The sequence below is a fragment of the Balaenoptera ricei genome, chromosome 8 (assembly GCF_028023285.1).
Source record: "Balaenoptera ricei isolate mBalRic1 chromosome 8, mBalRic1.hap2, whole genome shotgun sequence".
Taxonomy (NCBI): domain Eukaryota; kingdom Metazoa; phylum Chordata; class Mammalia; order Artiodactyla; family Balaenopteridae; genus Balaenoptera; species Balaenoptera ricei.
Window position 1 is genome coordinate 77,045,855 of NC_082646.1, and position 19,583 is coordinate 77,065,437.

At 34.6% G+C, this 19,583-nt stretch overlaps 1 protein-coding gene across 2 annotated transcripts in view; it reads left to right on the forward strand.

Moving 5' to 3' along the window:
- Positions 1-19,583, forward strand: part of PRMT3 (protein arginine methyltransferase 3) — a 135,827-nt gene that overhangs the window by 66,124 nt on the left and 50,120 nt on the right. For both annotated transcript variants that reach the window (XM_059929595.1, XM_059929596.1), the window contains exon 11: positions 13,466-13,544. In XM_059929595.1, the coding sequence (XP_059785578.1) occupies positions 13,466-13,544 (79 nt within the window). The remainder of the gene's footprint in view (positions 1-13,465; positions 13,545-19,583) is intronic.

The following is a 19,583-nucleotide window of genomic DNA, read 5'->3' on the forward strand; positions in this document are numbered from 1 at the left end:
ATTTTTGTTTTATTTGTCTCCACACTATTTTTTTGCTCTCTCTTACTGATAAGGACTTTTAAAAATGTACATGCATTATACCATTGTTAAGCCAAACAAAATTATTGATGTAGTCACAATTCTGTATTATATTTAAAAATTCCTTACTATCTAGTCTGTGTTCACATTTCCCTAATTGTTTCATGAATTTTATTTTAACTTTTATTTACATTTGATTTGAATCAGGGTCTGCGTTATGTCCACATAACGCATTTGATTAATTTGTTTCATAAATCTTTAATTAAGCTTTTGGTTTTGAGATAATTGTAGATTATCACATACAATTATAAAAAATTACACAGAGATTCCCTGTATGTTTTACCCAGTTTCTGTCAATGATAACATCTTGAAAAACTATCATGCAGTGGCACAACCAGGATACTGATATTGATACCATTGAGATGCAGAACACTACAAGGAGCCCTCCTGTTGTCCTTGTCCAATCCCAGCCTTGACCTGTGGTAAACACTTATCTTTTCTCAATTTCTGTCATTTTGTCTTTTCAAGAATGCTGTGTAGGAGACTTCCCTGGCGTTCCAGGGGTTAAGCCTTCACCTTCGGTGCAGGGGGTGGGGGTTGGATCCCTGGTGGGGGAGCTAAGATCCCACATGCCTTGGGCAGCCAAAACACCAAAACATAAAACAGAAGCAATATTGTAACAAATTCAATAAAGACTTTAAAAATGGTCCACATCAAAAAAAAAAAAGAATGCTGTGTAAATGGAATCGTACAGTATCTGACCTTTTGGGATTGGCTTTTTTCACTTAGCATAATTCACTGAAAATTCATCCAAATTACGACTCGTGTCAATAGTCTGTTCCTTATTTCTGAGTATTATTCTATGGTGTGGATGTACCACAGTTGGTTTAACCATTCGTCTTTTGAAAGACATCCAGTAGTTTGGGGCTGTAACAAATAAAGCTTTATGAACATTTGTGTATAGATTTTTGTGTGAACATAAGTTTTCATTTCTTTCAGAGAAGTGCCCAGTAGTATAATTGCTAATCATGTAGTAATTGTATGTTTAGTTCTATAAGAAACTGTCAAATTATTTTCCAGAGGTGCTGTACTATTTTATATTCCTACTAGCAACATATAAGTGATCCAGTTTTGCCACATCCTTGCCAACATTTCCTATTGTCACTATTTTTTTTATTTAAGCCACTCTGATGTGTAGTTATATCTCATTGTGCTTTTAATTTGCATTTCTCTAATGGCTTATGATGTGAAACATATATTCATATATTTATTTGCTGTCTGTATCTCCTCTTCAGTGAATTGTGTGTTTCTGTCTTTTGTTCATTTTCTAATTGGATCATTTTATCAGTGTTGAGTTTGATAGTTCTTTTTACTAGTTCTTTATCAGATATGTAGTTTGCAAATATTTTCTCCCACTTTGTAACTAGTCCTCTTAACAGAGCCTTTTGCAGAGCAAAAGTTTTTAATATTGATGAAGTACAAATTATGTTTTTATTTTTATGCATCATGCTCTTGGTATCAAAATATTGGTATCTAAAATCTCTTAATCTATAGGTTCACCTTCCTCTTTTTTTTTTAATCATGCAATTCTTTGAAGAAACTGGGCCATTTGTCCTGTAGGATTTTCCACATTCTGGATTTTGATGATTACATCCTCATGGTGTCATTTAATATGTTTTTCTATCCCTTGTATTTCTTGTAAACTTGAAATACAAGGTCAAGAAATAGAGGATTAACAAATTCAAGGGGTTTTCCCCCCCGGAACACTTCATGTGTGATGGTGGTGATTAGTTTCTATTGTATTGAGTCGGGGGACTCTTAGTGTTTGGCTGTCTCTTACATTGAGATTGATCATTGCTTTTGGAGTTGTCAGCCTAATCTACTTATTATAAAGTTCCCTATCAGCCTTTGACTTCAAGATTTTAGAATTCATTGAATGATTTCTTAGATTCATTATTTCATTAGAAGGTGTAAAATTGTGATATTCTAATTAAATCATTTATTCTTTATTTGTTAGGTGAAGTTATTCTGTAAGTACTCTCTCATCAAACATTTGGTTATGAACTATAGTTTATATAGGAAAAAGGGGATAAATGCCAGATATTTTCTACTTACCATTTTCAGAATAATGAACTGTTTCTCTAGCATTTTCTAAAGGGATTTTTTTGGTTTGTTCTTAGTGTCATTATGAACTCATGGATTTTTAACATATTTGATGTGTTTTGAACCATTGTAATTACTATTTTTGGTGTTCGAATTGGCCTATTTTTAGCTAATGACATTTGAACTGTCCTCTTATATCCCTTTAACAATTCCTAGTTGTCTTCAATATAATAATGAAAAACAAAATATGAATATGTTTATGTTTCAGATTATACTTTCTGGTACTATAAGATATTTTACAGTCATTTTATACTGCCTAAACATGGAATCAAAGAATCCTGGTTCTTTCATTGGAAAACGGTATATATAGAGATCACAGTCTGGGTTCTAGGAGTGCTCATTGCTACTGGACTGCCATTGGTTGTATGTTGTTCTTAGTGGATAGGTATAGCTATTTTTTTTTTTTAAAGATTTATTGATTGATTGATTGCTATGTTGGGTCTTCGTTTCTGTGCTAGGGCTTTCTCTAGTTGAGGCAAGCGGGGGCCACTCCTCATCGCGGTGCGCGGGCCTCTCACTATCGCGGCCTCTCTTGTTGCGGAGCACGGGCTTCAGACGCGCAGGCTCAGTAATTGTGGCTCATGGGCCTAGTTGCTCCGCGGCATGTGGGATCTTCCCAGACCAGGGCTTGAACCCGTGTCCCCTGCATTATTAGCAGGCAGATTCTCAACCACTGCGCCACCAGGAAAGCCCGCTATTTTTTTTAATATTAAAAAAAACCATGAGTTTACACTGATATTTCCAATTTAAGATTATAGAATTTTTACTTAGAGTCTTTAATTTTGTACTGTATCTCTTTTCTTCTATGCAGAAAATCTTGATTCTTAAAATAATAATTGTTTGTTTACTTTATCATATAATAGTTTACCTATAATAGTTTCAAAATTTTTATATCAATTTTACTACTAACAATAAGATTTCTAATGCAGTTTATGATCCCTCTATATTTTCTTTTGTCCTAGAATATATCTCATGGAGATACACAGTCTAAATACTGTGTTTCAAAGTTACTTGAATTAATTATTTTCCTCTGGTTATGTAACCAACTTGACATACAATCAGATTTATTTGTTTCCTTTTTCTTCAATTTGGGGGAATTGCTTCTTTTTCCTTTTTTAGTTTAATTTTGTTTTAATTACAAAAAAAGTTATGTGGTTCCATCCCTTTTGTCCCTTAGTGAATAGATAACTTTTTTTTTTTTTAGCCTTTGGTTTATTAAAAAGATATTAGATATGTATATATTTATATTTTCACCCTTGTGTTATGCAGAGTTAACATACTCTATGCATTGTTCTGTGCTTTGCTTTTTAAATTTAAAATTATATCTTGGCCATCACTCTGTATCATTATAGAGAGATACACCTCATTCCTCTCTATGGCTATATAATACTCCATTGTACAGATAAATATAATGTTTATAACTCTCATTTAAATATCTATCATTCTTTTGCTGTTACAACTAATACTGTGTTGAACATTCTTGTACATATTTCTTTTCATTTTCCTGGAAGTGGGATTGATGGGTCAAAGGGTTAATTCATATGCATATGCAATCTTAACAGTTTTTGCCAAATTCTCCTCAGCACTTACCTTACCATTCTGCTTTCTTACCAACAGTAGTATGAGAATACTACCAACGTTCTAAACTGGGTTGTCGGGGAGGGAGCAGGGTGGCAGCAGGTGAGATTTTAAATTTACTTTTACTCTGTAGATATATTTGGTTGTCTCTGTTTTGTTATTTGGGTCTTACATTCCTCACTTTGGCTGGACCATGGCTTTTATCTCCTGTTTTTCCAGGTTTATTTACTAGCTTTAGCAAATGGCTCTCAAGGTGAAAGCCAGCTTACTGACGCATCTAACTAGATGTTTTTGTTTTTCTTCTGGCGTATATGTTGTACTTAGAGGATCAGGAGCTCCTAAAATGCATTGGTGCAGGAAACGGAATGAGATCTTGTTCTTTAAGCCCTGAATCATACTGTTAATAGAGTTCATCTTTCCTGTAGCCTCAAACATCTATAATTTACGAGTTTTGTAGGACCACCATGTTACATATAACTTAATTAATTCTCATCGATAAAACTGCTAGCAAGTAATTTAGTTGTATTTTTAAGAGTAGAATTTCCAGTTATAATTAATGATTTTTTTCAATCACTGTGCAGGATTGGAATATTGTTTTAGAAATACAGATGTATCTTTCCCCAAAGAAGACATGCAGATGGCCAACAGGCACATGAAAAAGTACTCAGTAGTGCCAATTATTTGAGAAATGCAAATCAAAACTACAATGAGGTATCACCTCACACTGATCAGAATGGCCATCATCAAAAAGTCTACAAATAATAAATGCTGGAGAGGGTGTGGAGAAAAAGGAATCCTCCTATACTGTTGGTGAGGATGTAAATTGGTGCAGCCACTGTGGAGAACAGAATGAAGGTTCCTTAAAAAATAAAAATAGAGTTGCCATATGATCTAGCAATTCCACTCCTGGGTGTATATCTGGAGAAAATTAATTCGAAAAGATACATGTACCGAAATGTTCATAGCATCACTATTTATAATAGCCAAGACATGGAAGCAACCTAAAAGTCCATTGATAGATGAACGGATAAAGAAGATGTAGCATATATATACAATGGAATATTAGTCATACAAAAGAATGAAATAATGCCATTTGCAGCAACATAGATGGACTTAGAGATTATATTAACTCACGTAAGAGAAAGACAAATATCATGATATCACTTATATGTGGAATCTAAAAAAAAAAAAGATACAAATGAACTTATTTACAAAATTGAAACAGACTCACAGGCATAGAAAACAAATTTACGGTTAGCAAAGGGGAAGGAGGGGTGATAAATTGGGAGTTTGGGATTAACATATACACACTACCATATATAATATAAATATATATATAACAGGGACCTACTGTTTACACAGGGAACTGTATTCAATATCTTCTAATGACCTATAATGGAAAAGAATCTGAAAAAAATATACATGTATGTATGTATAACTGAATCACTTTGCTGTGCACCTGAAACTAACACCACTTTGTATAAATCAACTATACTTCAAAAAATAAAAAGAATAGGAAGGGAAGAAGGGATGGATCAAAGTATTTTTACCTCATTGCCCCATAGATTTGCCACACTGGATACTGCATGACTTTTTAATTATTGCCAATCTGGTAGTCATTACGTAGTCTCATTGTGTTTGAATTACTAATGAAGTTCAGCATCTCTGCATACGGTTATTGGTGATTTCCTGGCTCGTAACTGTATATAATTTTTTTAGCCCATTTTTCTTTCGGGTTGCCCGCGTTTTTCTTGTTGATTACTGTTCCTTGTTGGAGATGGAAATGTGTGTGTTATCTTTCCAAACTCTATGACTTATTTTTTATTCTTCTGATATCTTTTGATGAGCAGAGATTCTAAATTTTAACGTAGTCAAATTTATTAGTCTTTTTCTTTATGGTTAGTACTTCCCCCTGCCCAGAAGATGGAGGTGTGTGTGTGTGTATAAAACTTCATACCTTCCCCATTTACATTTAAGTTTTTAGTACACTCATGTAGTTCTGGTAGTAAAAATTGTCATAGTCTTTCTATGGGGCAGTTTTATGACACAGATCAAAATTTTAAATGTGCATATCCTTTAATCCAGAAATTCTGCTTTAAGAAATTTATCTTAACCAAATACATAAAACATTGAACAAAGATGTCTGTGTGTTCATGTTCAAAGCATTATTTTTTTACCCATTTTATGACAAATGAGTGCAAAGGATACAGATATTCTTGTTGCTTGATATCATCGGCCGCCTTGCATTTTTCCAGGTGTGTGAGAGTGTAATGTAATATGTCTCGGTTACTGTAGAGTTATCAGTAAGGAAAGTATCTTACCCAAAAGTATTTTACATAATTACTTTAAAATTCTCATGTAACTTCCTTATCATATTTTTGATAAATAAAATGGTTAGTATTAGCACATTTTAAGGTGAAAGAGTCAAATCACAGGCTTGGGAATCACTGAAAAAACTTTCACTTTAGATGTTCAATGTCTAAGGCTATTATAAATATAACAGTGAAGTAAATAGAGGTTCTTTTACATCCTTTAAATCTTCTAAGATCAGACAAGATCGGGCATATTCTGTAAAATCTTCAGTTTGGTACATTTCTAGCAGAGAGCACTGTAGATGAGAAGAAAATGCTTATCTAATTATTTTTGTTATATCTCTAGAGCAGTGATTCTCAGCAGTGGAGGGAGCATGTCTAATTTTGCCCCCCCTGGGATATATGGGTAATGGGAAATGTCGTGGAAACATGTTAGGTTACAACAGTTCAGGAGAGATAGGGACTGGAGGAGAGTGCTGCTTAAATACCCTACAGTGGACAGAACAGCCCCTACAAGGAAGTATTATCTGGCCCAAAATGTTGGTAGTGCCAAGGTTAAGAAACCCTGTTTTAGAGTTCTCATTTCTATGCATTGATAATAACTCATACCTCAACTTAGATGATATTATACAGACCACCTGACCTAGTCTGAGGCATCAAGGAAGTTTTCCCTTAAAAGGTGACATCATGACAGTATACTTTGTCACATGCATGTACAATTGAAGCTTCCTAACCAACCTGCGTTTAATTCACCAAATTAATGATGCTTTGCGTTCTTTTTGTATAACACCTGCTAGATTCCTATGGCTACCTGAACACTTAGGCTAATGAGGTACCTTTAGTGTGCTGCTCCTCTTCTGCTCCTATCAGTTGGATTGTATTGTTTACCAAGAGCTTACTGTATTTGTTTGCCTACTTATTTATGAAAAATCAGTTAATACTAACAAACTATTGAACAATATTGTAAGAAAAAAATTGTTGTAAAATAAAGCACTAAAACAATTGTGAAGGACTTAGGAATGAGGGTGGGAATTATAGGATTGAAGGATTCTCCACTTGGCAAGTGAATATTGGTAATATTGGTAAACAAATCTACATTTGTATGTTTTTACTTAAAACATGTTGTTTTCAGTTAACTGACTACTAGTCCCAGTCACATTGGATAACATTCTATCTGTAGTAAATCTTATAGAATTGAGAGGAGTATTGAAAAAGAAGTCATCAGATATTTATTATGCTTCAGAAATGTACTTAAGAATTCGAGATTAGATTTCACAGGTTTATTTATTTGTTGGAAGTAATCTTTAAATATTTTAAAATAAATCTTTATATAAATCCAGATTATTGACTGTCACTAGACTTTCTTCACATAAACTTGTCATTTTATTGTTGCCTTCCCCTTTCCTCACTTTTTAAAATAGTTAATTCTGCCTAAGCGTGTGTCAGTAATTCAGTTATTTGAACTGAAAAAACAATTAGTCAAGAGAAGCACCTTATTCTGAAGATATCACAAGTTTCTTTTATCATTAATTTATCTATTCCAAGAAGATACCATGAGAAGGCATTTTAAAATAAGGTTCCTATTTCAGTGAATAATGTTAATGGTTCTTCTAGTTCCAGATTTGATCCAGTGTGTTCCTTTTGTAGTTATTAATTTTTGAAGTGTAAATGCAAATTTTAATTTTAAAAAGTGAATGTCAGTTTGGGAAGAAAAGTGCCCCATGAGCATCATGGGAGAAGTATTGGGTATAATTCTCTTCCAGATGGCACCCCTACAGGTGAGGCAGCAGCCTGTGAAATTACAGTCTGAATTACACTGCAGATGAGCAGGGCATTTGGAGCAAAGCCTTCTGATATCAGTAATAAATGACTTGGTTCAGAACCAAGGACAATTCCCAGGAAATTAAAGCCTATTCTATCACGTAGGGAGCCTATAGTAAAATGAAGCTTAGCAAAGTGGAAAGTGGAGAGAAAGGACAGTAACCGCAAGCAATCCATATATGAAACTTTTCACCTGCTAATATTTTTAACTAGACATTTTCATTTATCTCACGAATGTTAAGTTTTGTTTCTACATATATTCTAGTATATTCATTGATTTTCTAAAGTAATATTTTTCACAGTGAATGGTGGCTAACAGCCACTTGCCAAATAAGCTTTCACGCTGAAATATTATTAATCAGATACCTATTGTAAGTTCTAATCTTGTTTAATATGCTCTATGGGAATTTTCTTATTTCAGAACACTTGAGTCCTTAATTACAAATGTAGTATAATATAATACAAATACCAAGTCTTATTTTCAATCAGGTAAATGAATTTAAGAAGCAACATAGAATAGTTATTCAGAACTTGACCTCTGTAGTCAGATAGACCAAGGTTCCAAATTCTGACTTGTTCAACTGTTTCTGTGACTGTGAGCTGTTTTTTTTTAAGTCTTAGGATTTTAGGTTATTTAACGTTTCTAAGCCTTAATTTCCTCATTAGTTAAATGGAAATAACAATAACATGTGCTTTAGGGAAGAATTAAATAAGATATTCCATAAAAGGACACTTAAATACTATGAACTTTGACAGTTTTCACCACTATTATTATTTGAGAATTTTAATTTTAGAAAGCAAAACAGCATTTTAAAATAACCAATTTTAAGTGCTATGATAGAGTACAAAGCAGGGTAAAGAGATAGAGTTTGGTGAGGGAAAAAGAAGATATTTTATGTGGAGACATTAGGAAAATCCCTTTTGAGGAGGTAATAGTTGAGCAGATATCTGGATACTGAGTGAAATAAATGACCAGTAAAATTGTCAGTCTTCATTGAGTATTAAATAATGTGGCTTGAGAATTCCCTGGGTCCAGTGGTTAGGACTTGGCGCTTTCACTGCTGGGGCCCAGGTTTGATCCCTGGTAGGGGAACTAAGATCCCACAAGCCTCGCGACGTGGCCAAAATCATAATCATAGTCATAATGTGGCATATTTAGTAGATAGACTAAATATGAATATGTATAATCTATTCTTGTTTTGAAGGAATGCTTTTCTACTGATTTGCTAGTTTAGTTATTCTTTAACGTAAAGTTTAGAAACTGCTTTGACAGAATAGAAGCCTTGTCATATACAAGAAATATCTTGCTACAGAAATAAAAAAGTTATTATCAGAAATAAAGTATTTAATTATACACCAATGAAGAGAGAAAAAGGAGAAAAAAATGGAATGGGAAAAGACGAAAAAAGAAAGACTTGCTTTAGCCTTCTGCTTCAATCCATTTTAGCCCAGTTTGCCCCATGGTAGCTGACCCCATATGATGACTTCTGCCAAATTAGAGTTATACAAAATGGTCCTTTTTTTTTTTTTTTTTAAATTATTAGCACCTTTAATTATTATTTATTTATTTATTTGGCTGTGTTGGGTCTTCGTTTCTGTGCGAGGGCTTCCTCTAGTTGCGGCAAGCGGGGGCCACTCTTCATCGCGGTGCGCCGGCCTCTCACTATCGTGGCCTCTCTTGTTGCGGAGCACAGGCTCCAGACGCGCAGGCTCAGTAGTTGTGGCTCACGGGCCTAGTTGCTCCGCAGCATGTGGGATCTTCCCAGACCAGGGCTCGAACCCATGTCCCCTGCATTAGCAGGCAGACTCTCAACCACTGCGCCACCAGGGAAGCCCCAAAATGGTCCTTTATAGGTTTTATATGTTAACTCTGTGCCAGGCACTCTGCTAAATCCTTTACATGTATCAACAAAAACATTTGATTATTTGCTTTCAGAAACTCTCTGACCTCATAATGTTGGCTGACTCTAAAAAATGGGAAGTAAAGACATGGCATTTATGAAAGGATGTTTTTGCTGCCGAGGATGATTATCTTTGTTTTGTTTGTTTGCACCCTTATCTCTTGTTGAGTTTAGTTAGCAGCATTGGGAATTGAATCTTAAGGCCAGTGTTTATGAGGGCATCTGAAAATTGTCCGGTATTATTTTTCCAGCTACATGACCTAAAATACCTCACTTAACCTTGCTAGTACTGATGTCTCTAATGTGAAAATTACATTGTTTAAATAGAACCTTAGAAACTCTCTGATATTGTTTGATCAGGATTCTGATCTTAGCTAAGGTGATCATTATGGGGTATGTGGAAAAGTGCTTATTGGTGTTTATTATTTTAAATGGAAGCAGACATGTAGGAAAGTCTTAAGTATAAATACTAAAGTTCAGAGGATTAAGTAAAATTAACTTTTTTAGCCCAGGGAAACAAATCTCTCTGTCTTTGCAAGAAGAATCTTAAAGTTGGAATTGGCACTAATTTGGCCAACCTGATCAAATTATTTCGATTGGGTTTAAAATTTTGTTTCTTAATTTTAAAGAAATTTCAAGCATTTTAAAGAAAGGTTTCTTATCTTTTATCTTTATTTTTTGTATGCACACACATGCGTATAGTCTTGGCTGGTCTGAAAAAAAAAAGTGACTCCTGGGGGGGGAAAAAAGAATTTTAGTTCTGACTCGTGGATTTTAATATAGGACCATTCACTAAATATTATATAATTCTGGACAATCTGGTAAGCCTTCATTCTCTAATGTATTAAATGTAATTTAAAAATTCTCACTAGCCTTTACAAATATTTTTAAGTAGCTCTTAATTTTTTTTAGTTAAACTAATTAGGTTTACTGTTCTAAACCTTTTTACATGTATTAACATATTTAGTTCTCATAACAGCTCTGTGGTGTAGAATACCATTGTTATTGTCACTTAACGTCACTGAGTCTCCGTTTCTTCATTTGTAAACTTGCCCAACGTCACATAGAGAAAGAAGCTCCTCTAGGATTTAAATCCAAGAGTCCACCCTCTAAATTGGTTCTATTGGTATTGACCATAGTACCGATTTAAAATAAGGTTATTTAATCTCAGATGAATGGCTAATTATAACTTTATCTTAAATGCAGTAAACGAGCATGTTGCTAGAAGGAGCTACTTTCAGTTATTGATCGAAAAGACTTTTTTGGTTTGATTGTAGTATATGGAAGTAAGATGGAGTTTGAACTTACAGAGGGAAAATACTTGGATTTAACTAGCTACTTTGAAAAAATAATACTAGAAACAGTTTGACATGGTGCCAGATCAGTAACACACTATACTTTTTGCCCCCTTCCAAACAAGATTGGACTATAATGAATACTCAATTTGTACGAAAATGTGATTTTATTTTATTTTAATGTTTTAACATGCAACAATCTTCCAAATAAGGACCGTTTTTTCCCCAGCCTATTAACATGTTTTACCAGCTGATCTTTTTCCTCTTAGGTAAATAGATGCTTCCTCTTTAAATAATTTTTTTGGCAAAAATTATAATTCACTTTAATCAACTGATGAATGCTTATTTATAAGCATTTGTGTTCATAGATCTGCATGAATTATGTCAGATTGATAAAGATTTCTTAGTTGAATTCCAGAAGGCTCTTGTGCTTTGATACACAGATGATATTAATGAGGAACTAACTTATAAGAGTTAGACATTTTACTGAAGTGCTCTATCCAGGAAAGCAGTTTCCACCAAATCCTTAATTATCCTAGTGTAAACACAGTAATAAAAGAGTTTTGTTGCTAAGTCTGTCTTTTGTAGGCAATTATTTTCTTATCAGTGGATTAGTGTGTTGGTAAATGTGAGAAGGTAAATGCCAATGTAGAGTTGCTAGCAGCAATTTAATTAGGTTCCTTTATAAGTGATTCAAGTGCTAGAGCTGTATTTTCTGTAAATTTAAATTTGCTGTTTATCTCTTGGGAAGATTATCCATTCTGGGTTTGCAGGTTTTTCCTGTGCTAGAGAAACATTTAAAACATTTTTGTTCACGGTGTTGTGTATTGATCCTCTTAGTTATTTGTGCACAGAACAAATGAGTGAGAACAGTTTTGATTTAGAATGCTGACATGAGGGTAACATTCATTTTGGTTAACCCTTAGCCATAATAGGGTGTATTATGTGCTAAGCACTGTGCTGAACGCTTGACTTTCCCTGCTGCTCAGGGCTATTGGAGGATGGGCCCCAGAAGAAGACTGACAGAAACTGGCATTGATCTCTCACTCATGATTACTTTATCATTTCTATAATAAAGTGTATAGCATACTATTAGAATGTACTGCGTTTGTGACAGCAGTAGTGGCAGATTATCTTTTCATTTGTGCTGTGATTAGCCTTTCTTGGTGGAGGAGTCAAGTGTTCTCCAGAGTCTGGAGCACACTGGGGCCAAGTTTCATGAAATGTATTTCAAACAACATAGTTGTGCAAGGTGTTGATACATGTTAAATAGAAAAAAAGAGGTTTCTAGTTAAAACGTGGGTAATACTTGTTTAGAATTTGTTCAGCCATCCTCTTTACCATAACACTTCTCAGAACTGTTAATGTGCTGATGTGCATTATGAATCTCTATGAGGAGGATATAGCATCTGGTCTTTCTCACCTCTCCCCTCCTTTTTTTTTTTAAAAAAAAAAACTCTTCAAAGAGAATGTCCTTGCGCAGGAAACATTTTGGGAAAAGGTGTTCCAGACCAGAGTTTCTCAGCCTTAGCTCTATAGACATTTGGGATCAGACATTTCTTTGTTTGGGGGCCGACCCGTGTCAGTGAAGGACGTTTATCAGTGTTGCCCCCCACCCAGTTGTGACAATCAAAAATGTCCCCCAGGGGCAAAATCTAGTTAAGGACTATTGCTCTAGATTAATATTGCAGTATTCCAGGAAATTATTGGATACATTAACAATTTCTATCTGAAAGTTTCCTTTTAATGTGGAAGAAATAATAGTCTAGAAAGTGGAAGCACAGGTAGAGAAGGTTCAGTACATTCTGCTGTAATAAACTTTCTGGACTTTCTGGATCCACTTTGTACCCTGGCCTGATTTTCTTTTCTTTTTTTTTTTTTTTTAACATCTTTATTGGAGTGTAATTGCTTTACAATGGTGTGTTAGTTTCTGCTTTATAACAAAGTGAATCAGCTATACATATACATATATCCCCATATCTCTCCCTCTTGCAGCTCCCTCCCTCCCTCCCACCCTCCATATCCCACTCCTCTAGGTGGTCACAAAGCACCTAGCTGATCTCCCTGTGCTATGTGGCTGCTTCCCACTAGCTATCTATTTTACATTTGGTAGTGTATATATGTCCATGCCACTCTCTCACTTTGTCCCAGCTTACTCTTCCCCCTCCCCATGTCCTCAAGTCCATTCCCTGGCCTGATTTTCTAATAATTATTATGTGGAGAATTTACTGCAAAAAATAATTTCAAACTTTACAGAATATTATATGGTAGAGACAAAAAGTATATTTTCCATTAAAACACTAGCCAGATATTTAAATTTATCTGCATATGATGATACTGCACTTTTCTAAAATCCATATTTTCTTTTTTTATACAGGGCTATTTTCTTCTTTTTGAGTCCATGTTAGATTCTGTCCTTTATGCAAAGAACAAATACTTGGCAAAAGGAGGATCGGGTGAGTATAAAATTCTAGTTTTAGTAATCTAATTTTAGTCTGGCAGACCAAATGGACCTTTGGATTTCAAATAAACTATGCATGACTGAGAAGTTCCCAATAGAGATGAAAGACATTTCCATCAGAGGAAGCTTTAAGACATTTGTTTAGTGTACCGTTGATAGTAGAACATTATATAAGATATGCAGGACTCTTAAGTTAATGGCATTCTCATGAACACTTTTAATAAAAATACTAAGGACTAGATTCGGAAGCTTTTTGATATTCAAATAAAAATCTAACAGAGACTCTTTGATTTTTAATCTTTGTGACATTTAGGGTTTTTGGTTTGTTTTTTTGTTTTTTTGTTTTTGTTTTTGCTTTTTCCCAAAAGAATGTTTCATACTAGGTTGGAGATCATTCACTTTGGTAGCAAATATTCCATGACTTCACTGAATGTATAAACCTGGCTTCTTTGTAATTTAACAAGTGCATTTAAGTAGTGAGTGGTTTCTACTAAGTTTTTAAACCACAGTATACCCAATCAGTATTTTTAAGTAGATCCCAATAAATTTGGAAGGCTTCCTTTTCATGGCCATGGTGAACTTTTAATCATATTAGCTCTGCGTACTCAAAGTGAGATTGTGTTTTTACAGGCTTTCTGCCGTGAACAGTTGTTTACAAATAAGTGTGCTCAGGGATTATGTTTTGCTCATCTTTGGCTCTTCACTGAGCTCCACAGCTCCTGGAACATAGATAGAACATCATACATGTTTTTTGCATTGAATCATTAAAACTGAATTGAATAGCATGTCTCCCTTCATTCACCTTTCCCTGTACCTTCCCTTTCTCAAAGCTTCAGAACCAATAAATCACTTCCATGGTCAGAGTACAGTTGATAAAACTGTTATATAAAAGTAGGTGAAAAGGAGGATACATTTTGAACTGGTGACATAAAGCACTTGACCATACTTATGCCTCCTGCCCGTCCATGTTCAATGAAATTACTTTGGCAGTAAAAATCAGTAAGGCCAAAACATAAAGCACAGAGAAAATTCTCCAGTACAGTTGAGTTCTTTTTATAATAGCATTTAAATAGATTGCCTTTGTTTTTCAAAATGCTCTCATTTTATCACTGTATTTCCTGCAACCATTTCAAGATACGCTTCTGATCTCTGACGTGAACGTGGCTAGAACTTTTAGATATATTTTACCCTGCAACAATTGGCTGTATCTCTCAATGATTGCTGTGATTGTTTTTTAAAGACAACTACACTTAATGACTAAAAACTAATATTATCTACCATTTGTTGCCAAATAATATACTGTACCTTTATTTATCTTATTACATGTAACCCTCACAACAGCCCATTGAGATTTTAGAAACATAGGTGTCCTGGATGGTACATATTAAGTGTCCGAGCCTTGAATTTTTTTTTTTCTAAACTCAGATCTGCCAGACTCCAGTATTCTTGTTCTTTTCACTATCCCTTGTTTCTTTACTAAAGTGCATTTTATTGAATCTAATTCTTGCCTTGAAGTTGATCTAGGGAAGATTCAGAAAACTGTTTGCATACCTCCCTGAGTGGTGTTCATTGATCTTACTGAAGGACTGACAGCAACTTAATACATTTAAATTGAATTCTTGATGAAATTGATTAAGAACTTACAGCCATGTGAATAATGAGGTTATAGCTGAAACAGTGGCAGAGCTATTTCCCATCATCAAAGGGATAAAGTGGAGGCTTTATTCTAGCTCTTTCCATATTTTTATTTAACTGCTGTTAGCACTAAGATAATATGGAGGTATATTGAAGAGAGGTCAGCATTTAACTTCATAAGCAGTGCTGTTGAATGTTACTTGTTAAAAGAATCAAGAAAAGTAGGAAAAGTCAGAAATGAGTAACATGAAGTGGTTTAGCCTATTTTGTGTATTTGAGTATGCCTTGATGAATAAACAAAGTTTTCTTTCATGTTTTTCTGAAGGAAGGATTTATTAAGCAATTAGCAATGTCAAGATTTTAGAAAGAATGATTAAATTATGAGAGAGGGAGACTATTGGAGACCATATAAGCATGAAGGGACCACAATTTATTTTTACATGAATCCAGGTTCAGTTTATGTCTCACTTTATATTTAATGGCATGGAGTAAAGCCTTTATAAAGCACACTCAGCCAATAACTTGAGTATTCATGCTCCTTATCACCAAGCAATTCCACAGTACTTTAGGAGGTACTCATTTACTACTGTTATCACTAATAAAAATAAAGCTTTGTGAGGATTCCCTGGCGGTCCAGTGGTTAGGACTCTTCACTTTCACTGCTGTGAGCCCAGGTTTGATCCCTAGTCAGGGAACTAAGATCCCACAAGCCACTCAGTGCGGCCAAATAAAAAAAAAACTTTTTTAAGTTTTGTAAAGTTAGTGAAAGTGGATTTACTATTTTCTTCTATTATTAGCTAAGACTTACTAATTGTGTATCAGAAATTGTTGTGTTTTACATTCAGCCAACCAAGAGATCAGGAGCAAAACCAAGAAAATGTTAGGTTGAGATCAATGCATATTTTTACAAGGAATTAAGACGAAAACCAATGTATATTTTAGGATGACAGAATAGAATGTAAATGCTTTATACCCTAAAAGTGTCAAATACCACATCTCACAAAAATTGTAAAGGGAATGCAGGAGGTAGGTGGGAAAGTGTGTATACTTAAAATGGATTTATCTTTAATAGGAATTTATGGGATATCATTTAAAGCTGACAACTCAAGTAATAGCATTAGAGCACATTTAGCACTACAGAGGTAATATTAAAATGATATTGTTGATTAAAATTCAATGGTGAGGCTTGTGGTCATTGATCCTGTCTGTATCATGATTGTAGTGGTGATTGTATAACTCTATGTATTTATCAAATCACATAGAATTATACACCAAAAAGGACAGAGAGTGAGTTTTACTGCGTGTAAATTTTACCTCAATAGAGATGACTTAAAAAAAAAAAATGAGGGCTTCCCTGGTGGCGCAGTGGTTAAGAATCCGCCTGCCAATGCAGGGGACACAGGTTCGAGCCCTGCTCTGGGAAGATCCCACATGCTGCGGAGCACCTGGGTCTGTGCACCACAACTACTGAATCTGAGCTCTAGAGCCCGTGAGCCACAACTACTGAGCCCACGAGCCACAACTTCTGAGCTCACGTGCCACAACTGCTGAAGCCCGCACACCTGGAGCCCGTGCTCTGCAACAGGAGAGGCCACTGCAATGAGAAGCCCGTGCACTGCAACAAAGAATAGCCCCCTCTCACCACAACTAGAGAAAGCCCACGCACAGCAACGAAGACCCAACACAGCCAAAAATAAATTAATTAATTAAAAAAAAAACAATGAAGCAGCATCTTCCACCTCCTTCAGGTCAAATGAATTATGACATAATTTGATTTCTAGCTATTTTGAAAAATATATTAAAACTCTGTACTAACTCTATACCTACTTCTGTAATTGTTGTTAGTATTATCAATACATCTCTTTGTAATTAAAAAAATAATTGGGTGATTAAGAAGAGGAAAGGAAAGGTAAGAACAAGGAAATATGCTAACTTTATCATTACTCACAATAGGAGATTAGTAAATACTGTTAAAAATAGACAACTAAAGATATTCTGTAAGGTTGTAATTATAAAGTTAGCTACTAGAACAAAAAAGCAAACTTCGTAAATAAAAGAATTAATACTTAGGAAAAAAGCAAAAAGACCATGTAGTTGAACTACTTAAAAAACAAAATAAAACAAAAACTACAGATACAGAATAATATAAAATGGTAGAGTTGTGAACAAGAAAAAGTTCTCATATCAGTAATGTAAATGGACTAAATTCATTTATTAAATGAAAAAATTTCAGATCAGATCACAAGAGAAAACCCAATTCTGTGTGCTACATAGTGACACACCTAAAACAAAATTATATAGAAAAGTTAAACTTGGGTTAAAAAAGATACTCAGGCAAATAGAAAAAAAGTCATGATATTGATACCAAACAAAAGGGAATTTGGGCAAAATATTATATAATTATATGAATAGGGCTTAGCATTAAGGAGCAAAGTCATGCCCATCTTCATAGCTACTGAAAAGGTTTTTATATATAAAATGAATAATCTGAAAGTTTAAGAATGGAATATTTACCTAGTTAGTTTCCAAGAATCTCCCCACAAAATATCTACTAATTACAAAAGAGAAAAGAGTAAATTTCCATGTAGAAGCCTAGCAGACTCCACTTTAGTCAAGTAATCAGGGTTGACATCCTCCAGAATTGGACCAATTGAAATTGTGGGAGCACAAAGAAATAATTCGTTGCTTTGAAACTTCCTCAGAACTAATAATAGTTTTGTAAAATCATAATTGTTGCATAGAAATGTAGGCACCCATTAAAGGAGACATCTTCCATGGTACTGGAAAGGAATGTTGTTTTCATTGCCTTTCATTGCAAGGAAAATGAAAGGTTTCTTCCCCCCTCATATGGTCAGAACAAAACTCAACTTTCTTATGAGGTCCTTCAGAGTGTACATCTTCTCTGATTTATAGTTGTCAGGATTATAAAGTTGAGCACTATGTTCAGTACAAAGCAAGTTACTAAGACAGCCGTTTCCTAAGTCAGTGTTTCCTAATCTTGGCAGACCATCACAGTCACTGGGACCTTTTGTGAAAAATACGGACCTTCAGACTCCACGTCAGATCCTCTTGAAACAAAATCTAGGGGAAGAGTCCTGTCGTAAGAATTTATTTAAGATGTACCCAGCAGTAGGTATTGCTGCCTCTGAAAAGTAGACACAGGTTTAGGTGTATATCATTAGTAGAGCCTAAGTCATGAGCTCATGCCTAACTTGCAAGGGAGGGAGGGAGGGAAAGCAAGTTTTTGTCATTTTCAGCTTTTATAGAGGGAAGTAGGCCCTGCCTCAACATAGGAAATCTCTCAAACAGTTCAGAGAGGGGGCAGCAAAATCGTGGCAGATATGTACTATATACACTGACAGATCTGTCTCTCTCAGGTTTTGCATTAGAATTTTCACTGGAAACTTGATCTATGCGAATAAGAAATTGCCTCTGTTATAAAGTCCAGGTTTACAAATATACTTTTCTTACTATTTCCTTCTCTGTAGAAAGCTGAGCTGTAGAGTTTACTGACTCCTCCCCCATTTCTGCTTGGTTGCTCTCCTTTTTAGGATCTCTTTTGCCTTATCACCTCATTCCTTTACTCAGATGGAATGGGTAAGGCTGAATGTTTCCATTTTCCTCACTTTGCCCTGAAATTTTATTAATCTCTAAACTTTCTCAACCCTTTTTTCCTTCCTCTTTCTTTTCCAACAGGTGCTCATTTACTGTGGGATAGTCGAGTTCCTCTTTCCTTTTTTTCCATTTGAAAAGCATAAAATATGGCATCATGAATAAATGGAAAGCATAAAGATTTTGCAGTCAGACCTTGAGTTAAATCCCTGCTTCATCAGATGATTAGTTACCTAGTTAGCTGATGAAGACCAGTAATTTGGGCAAGTTACTTAACTTTTCTGAATTTCAGTTTCCTTATCTGAAAAATGAGGATTATAATCCAGCTTTATAGAATCAATCAAAAGTCTAAATGAGATGCTTGACGTAAAATAGTTGCTCAATAAATGTTAATTCTCCTCCTGACTTATAGCTGGTAAACATGAGATTAGTGTTAAGTTTATACCTTATAAAAGTTTTGAAATGAATTTAGGCATCATGGTATTATCACCTGATGTTTGTATAGTACATACCTCAGTGTCATCAGCCACTAACACTGTCTCATAGTGCGTAGAGGTTTCTTTAGTATTTCCATAATTTACTGTGTACTTCCTCATCTTCAAATCTATTTTTCCCACATTTATTATTTTTGTTCTGTTCAGTGATATTGCAGTAGTGTCATTTTCTACTTTTTTTCATATTATAATTTTTCAATGCATATTGCAGCAACATTTTAGCCTAGTTAAGCTTTAGAATGTGGGCCTAATCACTATTTGTACATTTATTGTAAGTTAACAATGAGAAAATG